The sequence below is a fragment of the Apaloderma vittatum genome, unplaced genomic scaffold (assembly GCF_000703405.1).
Source record: "Apaloderma vittatum isolate BGI_N311 unplaced genomic scaffold, ASM70340v1 scaffold1337, whole genome shotgun sequence".
Classification (NCBI taxonomy): Eukaryota; Metazoa; Chordata; class Aves; order Trogoniformes; family Trogonidae; genus Apaloderma; species Apaloderma vittatum.
In genome coordinates, this window is record NW_009727637.1 from 88,400 (window position 1) to 106,111 (window position 17,712).

Consider the following 17,712-nt stretch of genomic DNA (forward strand, 5'->3'; position numbering starts at 1 on the left):
CTTCTCCTAATTGCTATTTTCTAAACTAGAAATTATTTTTAACATGCCGTAAATATACACATGGGTGAATAACTATACCTTTCCCATGAAGCAAAGGAGGGGCGGAGAAAATGTTGTCAACACTGAAAAAATAATACTAAAAAGGAATTAAAAGTTGTTTTCTCAATTTTCTTTTGATGTCTGTGCTTAATCATATCATGTTATTAGGAAGAAGAGAAGGATAGGAAGAGATTAGAGTTATTTACCTGATTTAGTTTTTAAATATCAGAATATCTTGATTTAAGTTAGAGAAGTGCAAAGACAGAGGAGGAGAGAAGAGCAAAAGATTAGGAAGTCAATGATTTTATTTCCCTGGACAGTGTAGAATGTTTTTCCTTTTGCTTATGTTAGTCTAAACCATGATTTTGGACTGGTTTAGGAGAAAGAAAATTCTACTGGGAAGGCTGGGATTCATCCCTGGCGTCCTAAGCCTGGTGTGACAAAGTTTTGCACATTAGATTTTCTAAGTGAAACCCTACCAGAAGCAGATTCCCCATCTGGTGCTGTTTCTGTGAGCTGGGTCAGAACACATCCTAAGATAGAGAAGGACATGTGATGGTGAAATTATTTGTGCTAGCACACTGGATGGGTAAATAAGCATACCAGGAAAGATTTAGGGCTGTACTTCCCAAGCTGATGCTGAGACAAGAAGATGGATGCATTTCTTGTTAAAACAAAAAAGATGGAATTAAGTAGGTAAAGAGGAGTATATTTGAGCATGGTGTTCTAACTTGAAGAACCTGTGTTTCAATGGCATATTGAAAATCTGAAAAGGAGTCAGAGAAAACCTACCAAATTCATCAAGGCCTTTGTAGTGAAAGGCTTAGGAAACTTACGTGGTTTATCAAAGAGAGGGTTAAGAACTGATCTGGTTGAGGCATATGAGTGCCTACATGTTCAGCATGTTTTGGGAGATTAGGATGACCCTTATTACAGAAGCGCAACTAGATCAAGTGATTTATAATAGACATAGTAAGCATTGCTTCCCCAGTGATGTAAATTAAGTTAGTTGTAAACTTTAAAATCAGTCTGCTGAGCTTCTTCCCCAAAATTTAGGCTCTAGTTGACCATACGTTATCAGATGTCATAACAGAAAGGGCCAAAACTTTGCAGTGGATGAAATTGTGTCATGAATTTTTCAGAAAATCAGACATAATGGTTCCTTCTGGCCTAAAACAAATCTGTAAATTGCTGCAGACATTTCCAGTGTTCCGTATGATTGTGAACACGGATACGCAAAGAGAATCTTCCCCTCTTTAATTTTTCTGTACAAACTGAGCTGTAGAAGGGGAACATGCTGGAGGGTAGCACACCAAGTGGCTATGCATTATGCCATAGGACTGGACAAAAATAAACTTAGCTGAACCTTAATCTCTAAAAGGAAGATGGGAAAGCTGAATTTATCAATATTTCACCTCTTTTAGGACACAAAAAGTTGTTCCTAGATTTAGGTGTTCTTTTAGTTTTTCTGCACTAAAAATGAAGTAGAAGTGTAAACTCCGAGGATGTCTCTTCCCTTTTTTTATTTTTCAAATGCTCACTGTTATTTCAACAACTCTTCATGGATAACTCTAGTATCTGACATGTTAGCAAGTGAATTACAGCAAGATTTCTGCTTTGTTCTAAAATGCCTCCAGGCTGATTTCACTGACTAGTAGTAGAGTGTGGAGGTCACAGCTACCACAGCCACTGTTCTCTTCAGGGCAGCTGGAGATTGCTGCCAAATTGATCAAGAGGAGGAGAGACAAACAGTGAGAGGTTGCATTCAGAGAGATTTCGCTTCAGAGTACAATGTTGTTACTGTAATCTGAGAACCATGTGGATTAGTCCCTGTGGCCTGAATTCTTTCTTAGTGGATGCTTATGTCTTTCTGCACTTGGGGAAAGACATCTACTCAGAATGTAAAAAGGAAAAAGAAAAGGAAAATAATGTACTCATTGCAACCCAAGTGTGGTTGGATTTGATTTCAGTGAGATCTAGATTTCATGCTCTGTGCAAATGTGTTATGTGTAAGTACCTTCAGAGAGCCTGTTAAACAACAAAATGTGATTAAAAAAATCTCTCAGACCACTGGATTATGGTAAAAAAATCCTATAATGTTGTAAATGAATTATTCTTTCTGCTCTAATTAAACGTTTGAACAAGACCAAATCAGCTGCTGAGAATCTGACAGAAGCCCTCCCCTGGCTTGGTTATTGGCCATTTCCATCTGCCTGGGTTTTTTCAAAATCCAGAATGCTGTGAGAAGCATAGAGGTGGAGGTGTGGGGAGGTGATGTTTAGAGAACCACAGGTTTACTGTACAGGAATATGTCTCTGTTGGGGACATGCTTTGTGCTAGTCAAGGAGGGCTGGTACATGGGGAACACTGATGGCATTCTCATGGATAAACAAAGTTGTGCATATCATAAAATCATCGAATCATTGAGTTTGGAAAAGACCCTTAAAATCATCAAGTCCAACAAGTAACCTAGCACCATCAAGGCCACCACTAAACTGTGTCTCAAAGCACCACATCTACATGTCTTTTAAATACCTCCAGGGATGACGACTCAACCATTTCACTGGGCAGCCTGTTCCAGTGCTTGATAACCCTTCCAGTGAAGAACTTTTTCCTGATGTCCAATCTAAACCTACCCTGGTGTAGCTTGAGGCCATTTCCTCTTGTCCTGTAATTTACTGGTGTTGAGTCATAGGCTGAACTTGATGATCTCAGAGGTCTTTTCCAGCCTCAACAATTCTGTGATTCTGTGATTACTTGGGAAAAGACTGACACCCACCTTGTGACAGCCTCCTTTCAGGTAGACCTTCATCCATGGAGCTGACTCTGACGTGCCTGGTGATGCAAAATAAGCAAGGAAATCTATAACTGCATAGCACTGATTTGAACAATAAATTACACTTATCATTAGCCAAACGAGAGATGATACATGTTGGGACATGAGCAGCATGAATGTAGAGAAAATAGATTCTTTCCAGTTTACATTTGCCAATTGTGCCAAATATTGCATCACAATGTTTCTGACTTCATGCTGCCTATTTTGAAGATGCGGTCTGTTGAGTATATGTATTCACTACCATTACGTTAGTCATCTTAATATATACAGTTAGGGTAGGAGTCTGTGTATGTATGATGGAATTTATAATTTTCAGCGCATGATCATTCTCCACCGTGATAGTGTGCTTGACTTTCGTGACAGCTGGAGCTGAGACACAGGCCTGGTGATCTAGGAGGATGTTGAAAAGGTCTGATCTACATCTGTTTGCCTACTTACATCATCATAACAAATAGGAAAAAATTCTTTGTTGAAAGAGTAGTGAGGCATTTGAAGGGGCTGCCCAGGGAAGTGGTGGAGTTGCGATCCCTGGAGGTGTTCACAAAATGTGTAGACGTGGCGCTTCAGGATCATGATAGTGTTGAGTTGACGGTTGGACTAGATAATCTTAGAGGTCTTTTCCAACCCTTATTATTCTATAGAAATAAATATTAATAATGGCACACAAAAAAGAAGTTTTGTCCAGCAGTTTTAAAAAATCCCAGAACTTAATTTAGACACTGCTTCTGCATTGGTAATTTATATATGCCACTGCTTTCTTCCTTCGATTGCCTGAGGGAGACATTGGATTATATTATCAGTTTGTTCCACATAAGGTTTAAAATTTTGTTTTATTACAGTAAAACAACACAGAATGCCACAGGGCCACTCTCGTGTTTTTTCAGAAGCTTCTTAATGCCTAGTGGTTAAGTGATACTCAGTGAAATCCCTTCTACTCACTTACCGCTATTCTGTTTACAAATGCTTGTCTAACAGACAGCTCTAGATTTGACCCAGGAGTTACATCACAGTGAGAGGTAACTGAACTGAGGGTGTAAATTTGGTCACAGTTTTAAACCTTACTTAGATTTAAGATTATGCTGCTATTATGAGAAGACATAGCTTCTGAATTGGTAGCAATAGCATGTATGATGCTTAACAGGCTTCAATAGCTAAGCAGATCAGGAAGAGAAGGAAAGCTTAGAAATTAGGTCATTAGGTAGAAATGGCAAAAGTAAGTCAGTGCACTATCACTTGCTCAGATGTGTAACCAGCCATTTAGCCTTGGATACTAGACAAGCACCAAAAGGTTTAATCGGAGAGGAAACTGAGTTTATCCAAACTTTTAAAATAGAGATTGCACCTTTAGCAAAAACTAATACAAATATTCTGGATTCTCAGTGTCACAAAAAAACAGCTTTTCTTGCAATGTAGCATCACCTCATTTAAACAAAAGAGTTAGAAATTATACCTAACCTTTCTGTTTGTAGCAACTTACCTCTTGACAGGATGAGTGCAATTAATTTCTGAGGCTCACAAATCAGCATTTGTACTGTTTGTCATGTGTAAAGAGATCTCTTAAAATAACCAGAACACCAGTTTCACTGAAGGAATTGTCCTGATGCACTTGCTCAATTTATTTTTTCTTCTTCCTATGCTTACTTTAATGTCTCGTAGCATCTGTTTGGTTCTCTGAAGGCACCAGAAGAATCTCTGGTACCATGACATACAGGAAAACTTCACAAAATTTCGTATAGAAAGTAATGTGCTATGTATTGGCCATTAACATTTGAGTGTGAGATTTCATGTTTGTAATAGTGATTCCATGCAAACCTTAGCTCATAGTTCAGTATGGATCCGCCCTGAGTATTATATACTAGTTCTGGTATTTGTCTTCAAAATATTTTATTGGATTTGTACAATTGAGAAGAGTGACATGGCTTTTCAAAGCAATGGAATGGTTTCCATGCACAGAATGATGGAGGAATGCAGAGATAACTTGGAGTGTGGTACAATTCTTATAAAATTGAGTTGCATGGAGCTACATTTAAAGAAAAAGAATTGTTTCTTGGTGCAGCAGACTGTAGGCTTTGGAACTCAATGCAAAGAGTGCAAATTGGTTTATATCATTTCAAAGGGTGACTGTGTAAGATAAAGTCACTAGGATAAGGAAGGACACAGAAAACACCTGACTCTGAAAAAATTTTGGTGGAACAATATATGAACGTTGTGCAAGTAGTTGGGGGAAATATGCTGTATGTTTATGCTCTTCCTGTTCTGTTCTTGGTAACTGCATATGATTGTTTTGGAAGATAAAGCAATAGGCTAGTTGGAGCTTCAGTAGAGTTTAGCAATTCTTCTATGCTTTTGGATCATCTGTTGCTACATTTGCATTTTTTAAGTGCTTTGGAAGTGATTTTCCCCTGTCTCAGTAGTTACAGAGTATTTCTCATGTTTGCATGTTCTGAAATTGAAAAATAGTAATAGAAGATTACTGCTGAAACCTGCCCAGATGCTTTTAATCCTTTGTTACTTCTGTAGTTTTGGTGATTTTAAGACTTGTTGCAGAAAGATAGTATTGTCAACTTTGTTGGAAATTGCAGTAGGAGAAAAAGACTAAAAGGTTATTAAACTTAGTTATGGCTACCAGAACACTGTGAAGTGCTTTGTTAATTCCTCTTGTAGCGTAAGCAGTAGACTGTAGATTTTTATTTGCGTTTGTGATAGCTATTAGTTTCTGTTATTATTTTATTTTATAGAACTGGCTTTTAAATACTGGTGCTCCCCACTGGGCAAACTATGCTGTGTCATTTCCTTGTATACACCTCAACAAATTAGTTCCCTCTGTCCCTCCCTCTTTGCAATAAAGAGAATAATTCCACGTAGTGATCGGAGATCGGTTTACCCTGCAGCATTAATCTTCTAACAGACAGATACCATTTTATTTTTCCAGCATGCTGTAATCCACCCCACTATCTGATATATTTAAAACCTATTAATTGTTAATGTTGCACTTCTTGAATTCTAATCATGACCAGACTACATGCGGGGCTCCGGTTTGGGAAGGATCATTAACTGCTCCCCTGGGGATCCCAAATGGTACTTTCTGGAGGCAACGTGAGCTGTGTTATTTGTGTAGATTTTGTCCTTGTGCTGCTGCTACATCTGTTTGAAACTGGGACTTTGTGTATAGGCTGCACCGTACGGTTTTGACCTGCATTGCCTAACACTAGTGCTGTGGATTGTTACCTGGAATGCACAGGGGAAGCGTTGATCCCTGCTTCTTTTTTATCTTTTTCTTTTTTTTAATCGAGACTGCAGACGCTAGTGAGTATTTTTGCTGTTTCTTTTCACCGATTTCAGACTCTCGCAAATGGTTGAGGTACTTTTCAGCATTACTTTTTTGTTCTAGATTACCTGGTCTAACAATTAGAACTTAAGTTGAAAAGCAAAACATATCTTCCGTTTAAGAAAAAAACAAACTATTCTCTAATGATACAGCAATCTTTTTATACATATTATAAATGTAATAATATATATTGACTGGCATATCTGTTATAAAATGGATGCTCAAGAAACTTTTAACCTGTATATATAATTGTGATGTATTGTGCAAGGTGATGCAGTAAGTGGTACAAGTGTGAAACAGGTATTTTTTTTTGTTGTTGTATTTCAAGCTTTTAAACTTTGAACTGTCACTATGTTCTAGAAGGAGAGCAGACAGGAAATAAGGATATTTTAGGGTTTTTTTTAGACTTTATCACATTCATTGTGACAACACTTTGTCATTTAAAAATTTGGTAGTTCATTCTAGACGAGGTGTTTTTACTTGTATAATTGTCTTAATATGGTACCCCTATGGTAATATAATACCTTATTTAATGGTAAAAGCTGATAAAATTTATATAATCTGTACAGAAAATTTGTTAGCAATGACATTTACGAAAATATTAATTTGGTTTTAAAGGAATGTAGCAAGAAAGCTATGTAGCTGTAGTCCCCCAAAAATGTTAAGTAAGTGTTTAATATTAGGCAATAGATTATCAGAAAATGTGTTCTTCGGCAGATACGATGCAATATGTTTTTCTTGGATTTGTGTATTTGTGCATGTGCATACATATGAAGAAAATCCTCATTAGTGCAGGCTTCTCTCAAAGTTTAAATGTATACTAAGGGAAAGTTACAGTCTTTATCCTCAGGTTTAGAAAGTCTAGAAGCAGCTAATCTACTGTTCAATTTTGTAACCAGTAACTTCAACTTTTCTGTCTTCCTTTTGAACGAGTATTTCCCAGTTAAGTGTTAATATCTGTCACTGAACAGAAAAGCAAAGAGAGAGAAATTACAGTGATTTGTTACAGGACAGAAGTGGATTCTTGTGGGGTGTCTGTTGGATCAGCAGGTGATAGGGGACTCTTTACAATTCAGATGCAACGGTGGGACCCTGCAACATGGAGCATGTGCAGGATTGGGGGAGGAACTATTTTGTAGCCGGGGGTGGCAGCAGCGATGGAGCTGCCTTTTCTTCATAAGCCCTGGCATGATACCAGTTCCCTAGCCTGTGTTATATCTAACTATTATGAGGGCTGAAATTTTATTTCCTCCTGTTTATATCAAAAAGGAAAAAACAAATCTTTCAGCAGAAAATTATTTTTTATTTCTCTTCTGTACTGTACATTGCTTGGAAAGTTGTAAATTTATTGTTGTTTGTTCTCCAGATGGATCCTGTGCAAAAAGCAGTCATAAACCATACATTTGGAGTGTCCATTCCCCCAAAGAAGAAACAAGTCATTTCCTGTAATGTCTGCCAACTTCGCTTTAACTCTGATGTGAGTATTGGTTAATTTCATTGCTTTTTTTTTTTGGCATATTAAGTATAATTAATCTAAACCTCTTCTCCCAAATTAATAATTCCAGTTGTGCCTACATTTTGTCCAGCCTTATGGGCTGATATATTGTCCACTCAGAGGTGGAATTTCGTAGAGTACATTGCGCTTTTTTTTTTTTCTTTTTTTCTTGAGTGGGTCTGGCATGATGTCCACTGCCACATCCATTGATGATATCCTATTTGACAGTCCAGTAGTATTCAAGAGGTACTGCAAAAGGAAGTGTGAGGGTTTGTGTGTGTTTTTTGTTTTTTTTTAAAAAAGGAGGAAGAGGAGACAGAAAACCTTCCCTACAAGTTCTCCATGTCATACCTCCTCTTCTTCCAAAAAGAAGTATGTTCTTCCTGTTGTTCCTACATCCTTGCTGATAATATGTCTTCTAATTTCTTAATAAAATCTCTCTTCCACTAACTTTCATTTGTAATAAATTTGGAATTTTTCTTCTAGTTTTATTTTTGAGTATGATAAAGTTCAAGGAAACTGTTTCCTGAGGTGTAATTCAGAGAAAATACATTTCATTGACTGATGTGCTTAAAATATGTATCCAATTAATGTTTTTCCTGAGTACCTTGAAAATTAAAAAATGTGAAACTTTGCCTAAGAAAATTAGGACCTTCTGCATTCTAAAAGTATGTATTTGTTCTTAGAGACTACTTGCTCATGTCATTAAGTTAATAAAAACCCTACAAAAAAATCTCCAATTTTTTGTTGATCTCAAGTGTAAGAATAAATCCTTAAGTGATATATATCTTGCTGTTATGATTACAGTTTATGAAATAGTTTACAGACACCTCCTCAAAGTCTTTGAGTACCTGATGCTCTTGGAGATTCACAGTACAGCACCCATACCTATTATTCTGATTTTCTCTGCCTTTGCCATTCCACTTTGAAAGATGTCTTGTAAAGTGGTTTCCCCAGTTTGGCTTTCTTGGCTAGGCATGTAAGGATTTTGAAGCAGTGCTATCTTGCCTTCAAATTGATTTCTAAATCTGTAGTCTTTTGACAAGCTTACCTAACTTTCTTTGAAGTGGCAATATCTACTTAGTTAACTCATTTCAAAAGTTATTTAAAATATAGTTCACTTGTCTTTACTCTTTAAGGTCAAGATTTAAGGTCAAAAAATCTTTCTACTCTTACACTTGGTCCAGATACCTGTTTTTATTGAATAAAACAAGGAACCAGTTAAAACTTCTAAAAATTTCCCTGAGCTCTGTGGATCTGCTGAGCTGGACTTTGCTCCATCACCAGGGAGGCAGCCTGGCCTGTCCCTCCTGTCTCCTCTCCCCTGAGGTCAGGGTCCCTCTGGTGATGGGTCCTGCCCCTTCAGGAGTCGCTCACTTGGCCTGCACTGACATTCAGGGGGACAAAGAGCACTCGAGGCAGATGGATTGACTCACAACTTAGCGGCTCAAAGCAGGGAAAAAAAAAATAAAAAAGGAAAGAGCAGAAATATTATATCAATCTGTACATCTGCCAACCAAGCAATTTTTCCTATCTAGGTTTATGCTCAAAGTAGAACAAAAAGTGCGTCTTGTATTCTGCTTTCAATAGCTCACAAGAGCGTGGCAGATTATAGCCTTGTTTCTTCTTCTGCAGTGGGTGTATTCATATGGCATCGTGCTCCTTTTGTTCTAACTGGGCTCAATACACTCGGTTCTAGTTACTAGAAAATATCATCATCATTTTGTAATGGGTGGATGTAAGAAAAGATGAAGTATCATGACTGTGCTACTGTTAATAATAAAATACAGTCCCCTTACTTGCTGCAGCAGTTTGCTTTGCCAGGACATTCACAATCAACATGAAAATTTGATTTTAGAATGCGCTGAGGTTCTGGTAGTGTTATTAATGCCAGAAAATACTTAAATATAAATTTGTCTCACAAATATTTCATAATCTTCATAATATCACAACATGCAGAAATATTTGGAGAGTGAGTTTCCGTAGTATATAGCACTTCTATCTTAAAATATATCTAGCCTTTCATCTGATTATTCAGCTTCTCCTGGGAAGCTTACATAAGATTTTAAATCTTACCTCCAGGTTTAGTCTTTTGACCTTAAGAGTTATTTATCTGAGCGTGTGTTGCTTTCTTTTTTTTTTCTGAGAGAGTGAGATCTTATTTTATTCAATTATTATTCTTACACATTCCGCTTGCCCCCGCCATAATCTGCATTGTTATAATTTCACTGAAGGGATGCTAATGGCCTTTCAGCTAAGCCCTGCAAACTCTAACAGTTATTTCTTAGCTTGTTAAAAGCTACTTCATAGAAATAAAAATCTGAATTCTTTGCTTATATTTTTCTTTTCAGTCCCTTTATAATGCGAAATTATGCTTAGAGGATGGAATGTCTTTTACAATCCATCCTGGATTTGTGGGCTGGGGAAAGGGGACTCAAATATTTGTGAACCTTGTAACTGTTGAATCTTTCAGTGAATCACTACCACAATGGGACGTACTAAGAATGTATGGAGGGTGTTTTGGGTTGCATGAAGCTGTGACAGCATGCATTAAAACCTTGAGTTTAGTCCACTGCAGAATGAGATTTGTAGCACAGCCACTTCACACTTGCAGTTTCTTCTAGAAGGCTGACATGCTTCTTCCTGATGGACATTTCGTTCCTTTGAACATCCTTTGACCTAAATTATGCAAGCAATTTAAATAAAAATGTCAGAAATAAGTTATTAAGTAGTTTTCTCACTTTCATTCCTAAGTTAATTTCAATTGCATGATGTTTGCAGATTCTGACCTGACTGTAGTAGTGCTTTGTTGCATGTGTAACGTGTGGACGAGTGGATATTCACCTGTGAGAAAGAAAATTGGTTTCCTTGCCTGCAATCTTTTCCTCATGCTCTGGACACTCACTGATCTGGAACAATAGACCAAAAAATTCAGACTAGTCAATTTATAGTTGTCAAACATCCCACTAAATGAGTACAGTAAATTGCAAAGATTTCCATTTTCTTCTGCAAGTGCGTCTGCAGGTTTAGGTTTGGTGAGAGTGTTCTGGCATCAGATTCAGAGGCAGAGATCTACAGCTCTCTGCAGGAAGAGAAAGTCTGATATTGAAGATGGACTGAAATTTTAAAATAGATTGTCTCTAGTGTGGGAGTGTCTTCTAATGTTGAAGTGATGCCTTCTGCATTTTGAAAAATAAAATTCCTTGGATTATGCTATTTTTCTTCTACCATGTTATAATTTGAACAGTGTTTCCTAATGGAATTCTTCAGGATCTCCCAGTGTCCTATACTTCTAAACCAATTTTTAAAAGTACAACATGAAGAATACCTCTGCGTACAAACTCAGTCTAGTTTTAGCCTAATCTGTTTATCCTCTTCCAAAAAAAGAAATGATACTTTTTGACTCATACTCGTAGACCTTCACCATCATACTCTATCAGTCCTCTTCTAGAATTCATTAATTGCAGTTTGGTTGATTTGGAAATTGTGTTTTTCTGCTGTATAGCTCTGGCACAAACAGTTTGAGCACCTCTTTTAAGCTCTGTCAACCCCATGAGAAACTGTACTACAGAAGAGATGATCCAAAGCCGTTAGAAACAGAAAAACAAAATCCCATCTCTCTGAAGTAACATCAAACTACAGTTGTTTCAATAGTCTGAACTTTGAGGTCATTGAATGAGAATTTTATCTGTAATGGTGATACTGACGTGACAATAGTGATAACTGAGGTTGCCTTAATAATTTTTTTAACAATGTTTTTCACATAATCTAGTTAAGATGCTCTGGCTGGTACTTAGAGTGAGATTTGGTGCCTAAACCTAAGTGTCCTGTCATTTGAATATCTGAGGTATCTGGGTTATCCACACTGACAGAGGACCTATAGCTGGAGGTCAGGCAGGGCACCTGAGGACATCCCAAATAATACTGGATGCCTGTTTCTAGAACTGAATACCTACTCATTAGGTTTGCATTGTATTTTCTTTTTTCTTTTTCCCTTTTTTTGTTTTTCATTGTGCTTTGTTTTGTTTTTTAAGGGGGACAGAAGCAGGATTTACTGAGGAGAAAAAGCATTAAAATGAACGGTAGAAAGGTGATTAATGCCAGAAAACTGGAAAGTTAATGGAGCTGTCAAAGATTGAAAGGAAAAGAGGATTCAGAAATGTGGAAATAGAGACAAAGCTTTTTCTTAAACTGAGTTTTAATGATGGTAGATACCAGGAGTCAACTGCTATTGAAATATCAATTTAGGAAGGATAGCACTGTGAGGATTGGTAGTTGATGAGACTGATTTGTAATAGTCAATGAGATACTTATTCTAGCCTGCTGAAACTTGACTCTGTTATGCAGAAAAAAAGCCACTTTGTTTTGGATTTTATTTTTTTTTTAAAGGCAGCACCATCCATTAATAGTTACAGTTAGATTTTCCCCAATATAGTAGAATAAACACAGGTGTTTCCATCTTTACATCAAAATACCTGTTAACACCATTCTGTATTTTAATTTTTACATGATGATGCGTCAATAAATTTCAAACTGCAGTCTTGTATTATAATCCAGCCCAGAAAAGAATAAGATTACGTTTACTAACACCAAAGACCATGCAGCAGAAGAGGAAGAATCTTCATGGAACAGATTGTGATAGTGAGTCAGATTTTATGCTTGCTTAAAGGCCACCAGAGCAAGGGACTTACATCCCTTGTGTTCCCCCAGGAGGAAGCAAGGCATGCTGAGAAAGATCTAGCTTAGCCTTTAAAAAAAAAAAAAAAATCCCTTTTAAGAATTCTGGGATTCCTTCCAAAAGCTATGGCATATATATTTAGACTATAGATAAGCTTTGCTAAATAAGTTTTCATATTAATTGCATAGGTCCGACTTGTTGATATTAATTATTTATATTACAGGCATCCTAGCAGAAAGAAAAAGCCGCTTGAGTTTGCTGAATCCTTCCGATACCTATAAGAATGTCCAGCAGCAACAGGGCAAGGGGAAAAAAACATGACTGTTTTCGATCCCACATGGAATCCTTCTCTGCCTACTCTTGGCTCATTCTTTCTCATTCCTTCTGGCCACCAGATGAATCTTCAGTATCTCCTGCAGCTGCTGTGTGGCGATAAGTCCCTACAGCAGCTGTGGAGCTTTGGCCAGACTGTCCCCAAGTTGTCTGTTATATTCTGTTATGGCATCTGACACTGCTGCCTGCAGCCATGAGAGAAAAGTGAGTGGCAGTTGCAAGGATACCTCTTTGGCTTCTGCATGATTGCTTTTTTCTCTGCATCTATGAATGATCACCTTATGTTCAAGTAACTCTTTGTGCTCTTCTCTCTCTTTATATGTATAGATAGACCACAGAGGTTTTTGAGCTTGGGCACTGTACAATAATGTCGGTGCTAATCCAGTCCCTTTCGTCTGCAGCCAGACCTCTCTGTACTCCAAACTCACAAATACATTTTGCCAGCAGTCCATGCCATGGGTTTTTTTGTTTGTTTGGTGATGTGTTTTTTCCTGAAAACAGAGTTTGACATCTGTTGATCACATCTGAAAGAAGAATCTACTTCTCTCTGCACATTTTCTGTTTCTTGTAGAAAGGTCTCTGGTTGTGGTACAGCCTGGTAGGTACCAGCTTGTTGTTAAGATACCATCTGATGGCAATAAACTCATGTTTGCGCAGTGTGTTGCTCTGTGAGCAGTAAGTCAGTATTGCTTTTTGGTGTTTCCTCCAAAGACTTGGAAATCAAGTAAAAACACCTTATAGGCAGATCAGAAAAAGTAGATGTAACAGATGGGCATTAAGAGATGCTGAAGGTAGTTTTATTGTTGAAGGCAGTTATAGGTAGTAAAAATGATGTGATGATAGTGGTCCTCTTTTTTAAAAGCCAGAAGGCAAATTTTTGAAGTTTAGGCAGGTATTACCACATGTTAACTTTGCAAATGTGAATGAATAACTCATGCTGTCAAAAAGATAACACACAAAATAATCAATAGCATCAAATAAAAATCTACAGAGCTGTCATTGTCTTTTGTCAAATGGTTTCCATTTTCCCTATAAATAGGGCTATTTATATTGATTCTTTGAATATGGAGGGTAGTGAAGCGGATAGGAGGTAATTAAAAGCATAAATCTCAGAACCTTGTGAAGGTAATTTTCTGTTTTGTAGACAGAACTGACAAAATGATGAAAGTTGTTAGCTCCAACATGACAGAAATATTGTATGATTATAGAGTACAGGGTTATAATGTGCTGAAAGTTCTGTTCAAATAACTGCTATTTAACAGAGCTTTTAACTAAGTTTGATTAGATATTTAAAATATTAGTTGACTTCCTATGACATGACTGATCTTTCACAGCTTTTTGATTTATTTTTTTTTGTGTCCTTTTCAATAGTAATGTACCTTACTATCTGGAGCAATTAGGTGTTAGAAATCTGTTGAGAACAGAATTTTAAAAAGAAAGCTTTGCTTTGGTATAACAAGTATATGAACAGTTCAATTTTGCAGACTTCTTCAATTGCACCTGTTATTAATATCAGATGAGATAAAACTAAATTTTTGAACTTCACTTCCTAATTCGTCACTTCATGTGTTTTGTATTAAAGTTATGGTTCTAGTCTAAATTCATCTTGATTTATATACAACTCACATAAATATGCATACTTTTACTGTGGGGTTCTCACAGGTAAACTGTGATCAAACATTTGCTAGACCTCTGCGTTAAGAAAGGGAGCGTCGTAGTCTAGGACCTGCTGTGACTTAAAATGATGGTATGCTATGGATGTAAATACCTCTATGCTCCTCAAGTGGAGTTAGGTGCCCTCTTTAATCAGAGCACTGCTGTTGCTTTCGTAGGGTTGCTGCACACACTTCATTAAACTGCTTCTCCGTACTGCCTCGTGCAATGCGATTACAGTTAGCCTGGCTCCTTCCACACAAAGAGCTTTACCTGAAAAAACAGTCGTTTCTTTGTTTTGGTTTTTTTTGTACTTGTGGTCGAATACTGTAGTTATTGGGAATTCTGGAAGTCATAGCCTTGCTTAGATCTATGCTTTTACAAGAATACTATTACTTATCTTCCAGCACCACTTAGGCATTGGTTGTATCTTTCAGACACAAATTGATTTTAAAATAAGCTTGGGTAATCCAAGCTATTGATAATTTAGGATAAAGAATATTATGAAGAAGTTGTAAGCACTCTGAAATAATTTTAAAATAAAGAAATTCTCTATTAATGATATGCCCCCTGGAACTGGAATCATCTTGATGTATAAAAGTGGGCAGATACACGGATGCTGAGAGATGGTCTTTTTACACTATAGGCTATCACTACATTTAGGACATGTTAAATTGGTTTTTTAGCTTAAAGTTATGTAAAACTTTTTATGGTAGGCAGGAAGAAATTGTCTTTGTAGACACTTCAGAGCAGAATAGAAGTTTTCAGGATCATTACATATCCCTTAAGTCTTCCAGTTGTAAATTGCCGGTGTGGTTGAACTGTTAGTGGTAGAAGCTTTTGTGTATTTTCCACAAAATACTTTCTGTTGGAGATTACTATTTTATTGGCATCAAGTGAACGCAGTATTTGAGATAAAATTGCTCTTGAGAAGACTTTCCATCCAGAGTGGAATTCCTGCTTTAAAAAGACGCAGTAGCAAGGGAGAAGAAATAGGAGCTACAGTGGCACTTAGCTGGAACTGCAGAGCTTAAGGCGTGAAACCAGACTTTGCCCATGGATGCTTCAGAATCTCCCTTTGCTTCTGCATTTTTCCTTCCTAATGTCATGCTGCTCTACTTGTATCTAATTTTATATGTTAATTTTCAGACTGTGGTAGCGGGTGCAAGCATTCAGCCTAAGTGTTGACAGTCCAATGGTCTTATTTCCATGAAGACCAACTGAAGGGCTACTTCAGCTGATCCTGAAGAAAGCTGGAAAAAATCTTGATCTCACACACATACACACTGAGCCATTAGGCTCAGTCAAACTTTATATTGGGTTGTCATTGAAGGGATCTGGTAGGTTAATATTTCGTCTCTTTATGGAGTAATAAATTTAGTTAATTAGTCATTCACACACCAAATAGATTCTAAATCTCAGTCACTTGTGAACTGTCAAAATGAATAGTGCTGATTTCAAATATACTGTCAGTCATTGCTGCTGACGGGGATAATTTTCTGTAATCTTTTGTACCACAGTCTTACCTGAATATCTAAATTTTCTTAAAGGTAATGCCACTATCAATGAACCCATGTGATCTTTCTATATATACACACATGTATGGATATACATGTATTTAAATTTATGCAAAGGTACCAAGCTTATTTGAAGCACTGTAGTATGCTACTGATATTCACATTTATTTGTGTATCAATAATATTCTTCATTATGTGCAACTGAATTCCAAATACTACTTTTTGCTAAGCCATGATCTTCTAAAGGTTTAGGCAGGTATTCAATGTTTTAAAGGTAATGCCACGCAAATGCATAAACACTTTTTGTGCTATATGACCTGTCAGGACAAAGGTATTTTTTACATTCTGGTATGTAAGGTCACATTTATTGCAGCTGAGGGCTTTTGCTTTTCCAGGACTTGGGGTTGGACTAAACAGTTTTTTGAGGTTCCTTCCAATCCCTAACATTCTGTGATTCTGTGACTTTAGATACTTTCCAATAAGCAAGGGGATTCCAGATTCAATTTTAAAATGTCACAATGTGTACATATCAAGCCAGTAGGTCACAGTTAGTTTTAGAAGCAGGTGGAAATTAGATTTCTTTTTTAATTAGGGAGTTCTTTCATATGAAATATTTTCATATTCCGCTTTTTCAACAAGTGTCCTCATTAACCTAGTAAGCATTTAATTTTAAAATTATAAAAATAATAATAGAAATTCAGTGGTGAAATTTAATTTTGATTATATAAGCAATAAATTTAACTTAATATTTTTGAAATAAAAAATTAAATATTCTAATAATACTGAATTGTGGCACACAGAAATTATTTTACTATAGAATTGACTCATCCCTACAGTCAATTCAGCCCTCTACACTGGAATAAATTATTCTGCAATTGAAAAGCATTATGGTAAATGAGTATGAAGAGATTCATTAAGGTTACATATCTTTATTTTGGCTTTTATTAACTTTAGGTTTTCAAGTATTGTTTCCATGATGTGGACTTTGCACTTGTACTTACTTTAGTTAATGTTGATGATTATCAAGAAGTACATTCAGTATCCATTAAAAATATTGCATCCCTAATATATTTACTCTTAATTTCATTTTATGTATTATTAAGGTTTTTTATCAAAACTGGTAAGTTATCTTTCTTTGATACATGTGACTTTTAAAACTTGTGTGTACAGAACTTCCTTTGGATTATCAAAGCAAATGAAAATAAATGTTCAGCTTCTTGTCCTAACTAAAAATGAAAATTGTATATAATATGGGTTATTTCAAGGATATGTTTAGTATTTCAACGGTGTAAGTTGCAAAGCTCATAGCCTGTACTCTCTTGCTGTATTTGTGTCAGAAACAAGTTTTAAGTAGGACTTGGATCAAATATTTTTGTCTTCAGTGTGCAAATATTTTGTAAAACTAAGTTTAGTAGTGATCAAGACATGAATAATTGGTATAATCAGTAATCAGAGCTTGTGTTCTAGTTTCAGATTCCCCCAGCTGTTCTTTTTTTTTTTTGCTTACTTTGACTCCAGAAAACTCCAATGCTTTTTGTAGCACAGTTCCATGGATCACAGTTCCATGTTGATACTGCACTTCACTTTCCAGAAGGCGACTGAATCAAATTATTTATCCCATAGTGGATAATAAGCAAAGTCTGAACTTCAGGTTTATCTGAAAGGGTTAGAAAATAGGGCTTAGGTGGCTAGGAAACATTGCTTCAGTACGTCAAGCAATACTCCTCTGTGTTTGAAAATAGTATCTGTGTTGCTACTCATGGGTCATAGACTCATTGAATGCATTGAGTTGGAAGGATCCTTAAAGATCATGTGTTGAAAGAGACTGAAAAA

General features: G+C 36.5%; 1 protein-coding gene across 1 annotated transcript in view; it reads left to right on the top strand.

Moving 5' to 3' along the window:
- The window catches only part of ZNF385B (zinc finger protein 385B), a 53,830-nt gene that overhangs the window by 9,041 nt on the left and 27,077 nt on the right, over positions 1-17,712 (top strand). Inside the window, exon 2 of the mRNA XM_009873728.1 lies at positions 7,570-7,680. Coding sequence (XP_009872030.1) covers positions 7,570-7,680 — 111 coding nt within the window. The remainder of the gene's footprint in view (positions 1-7,569; positions 7,681-17,712) is intronic.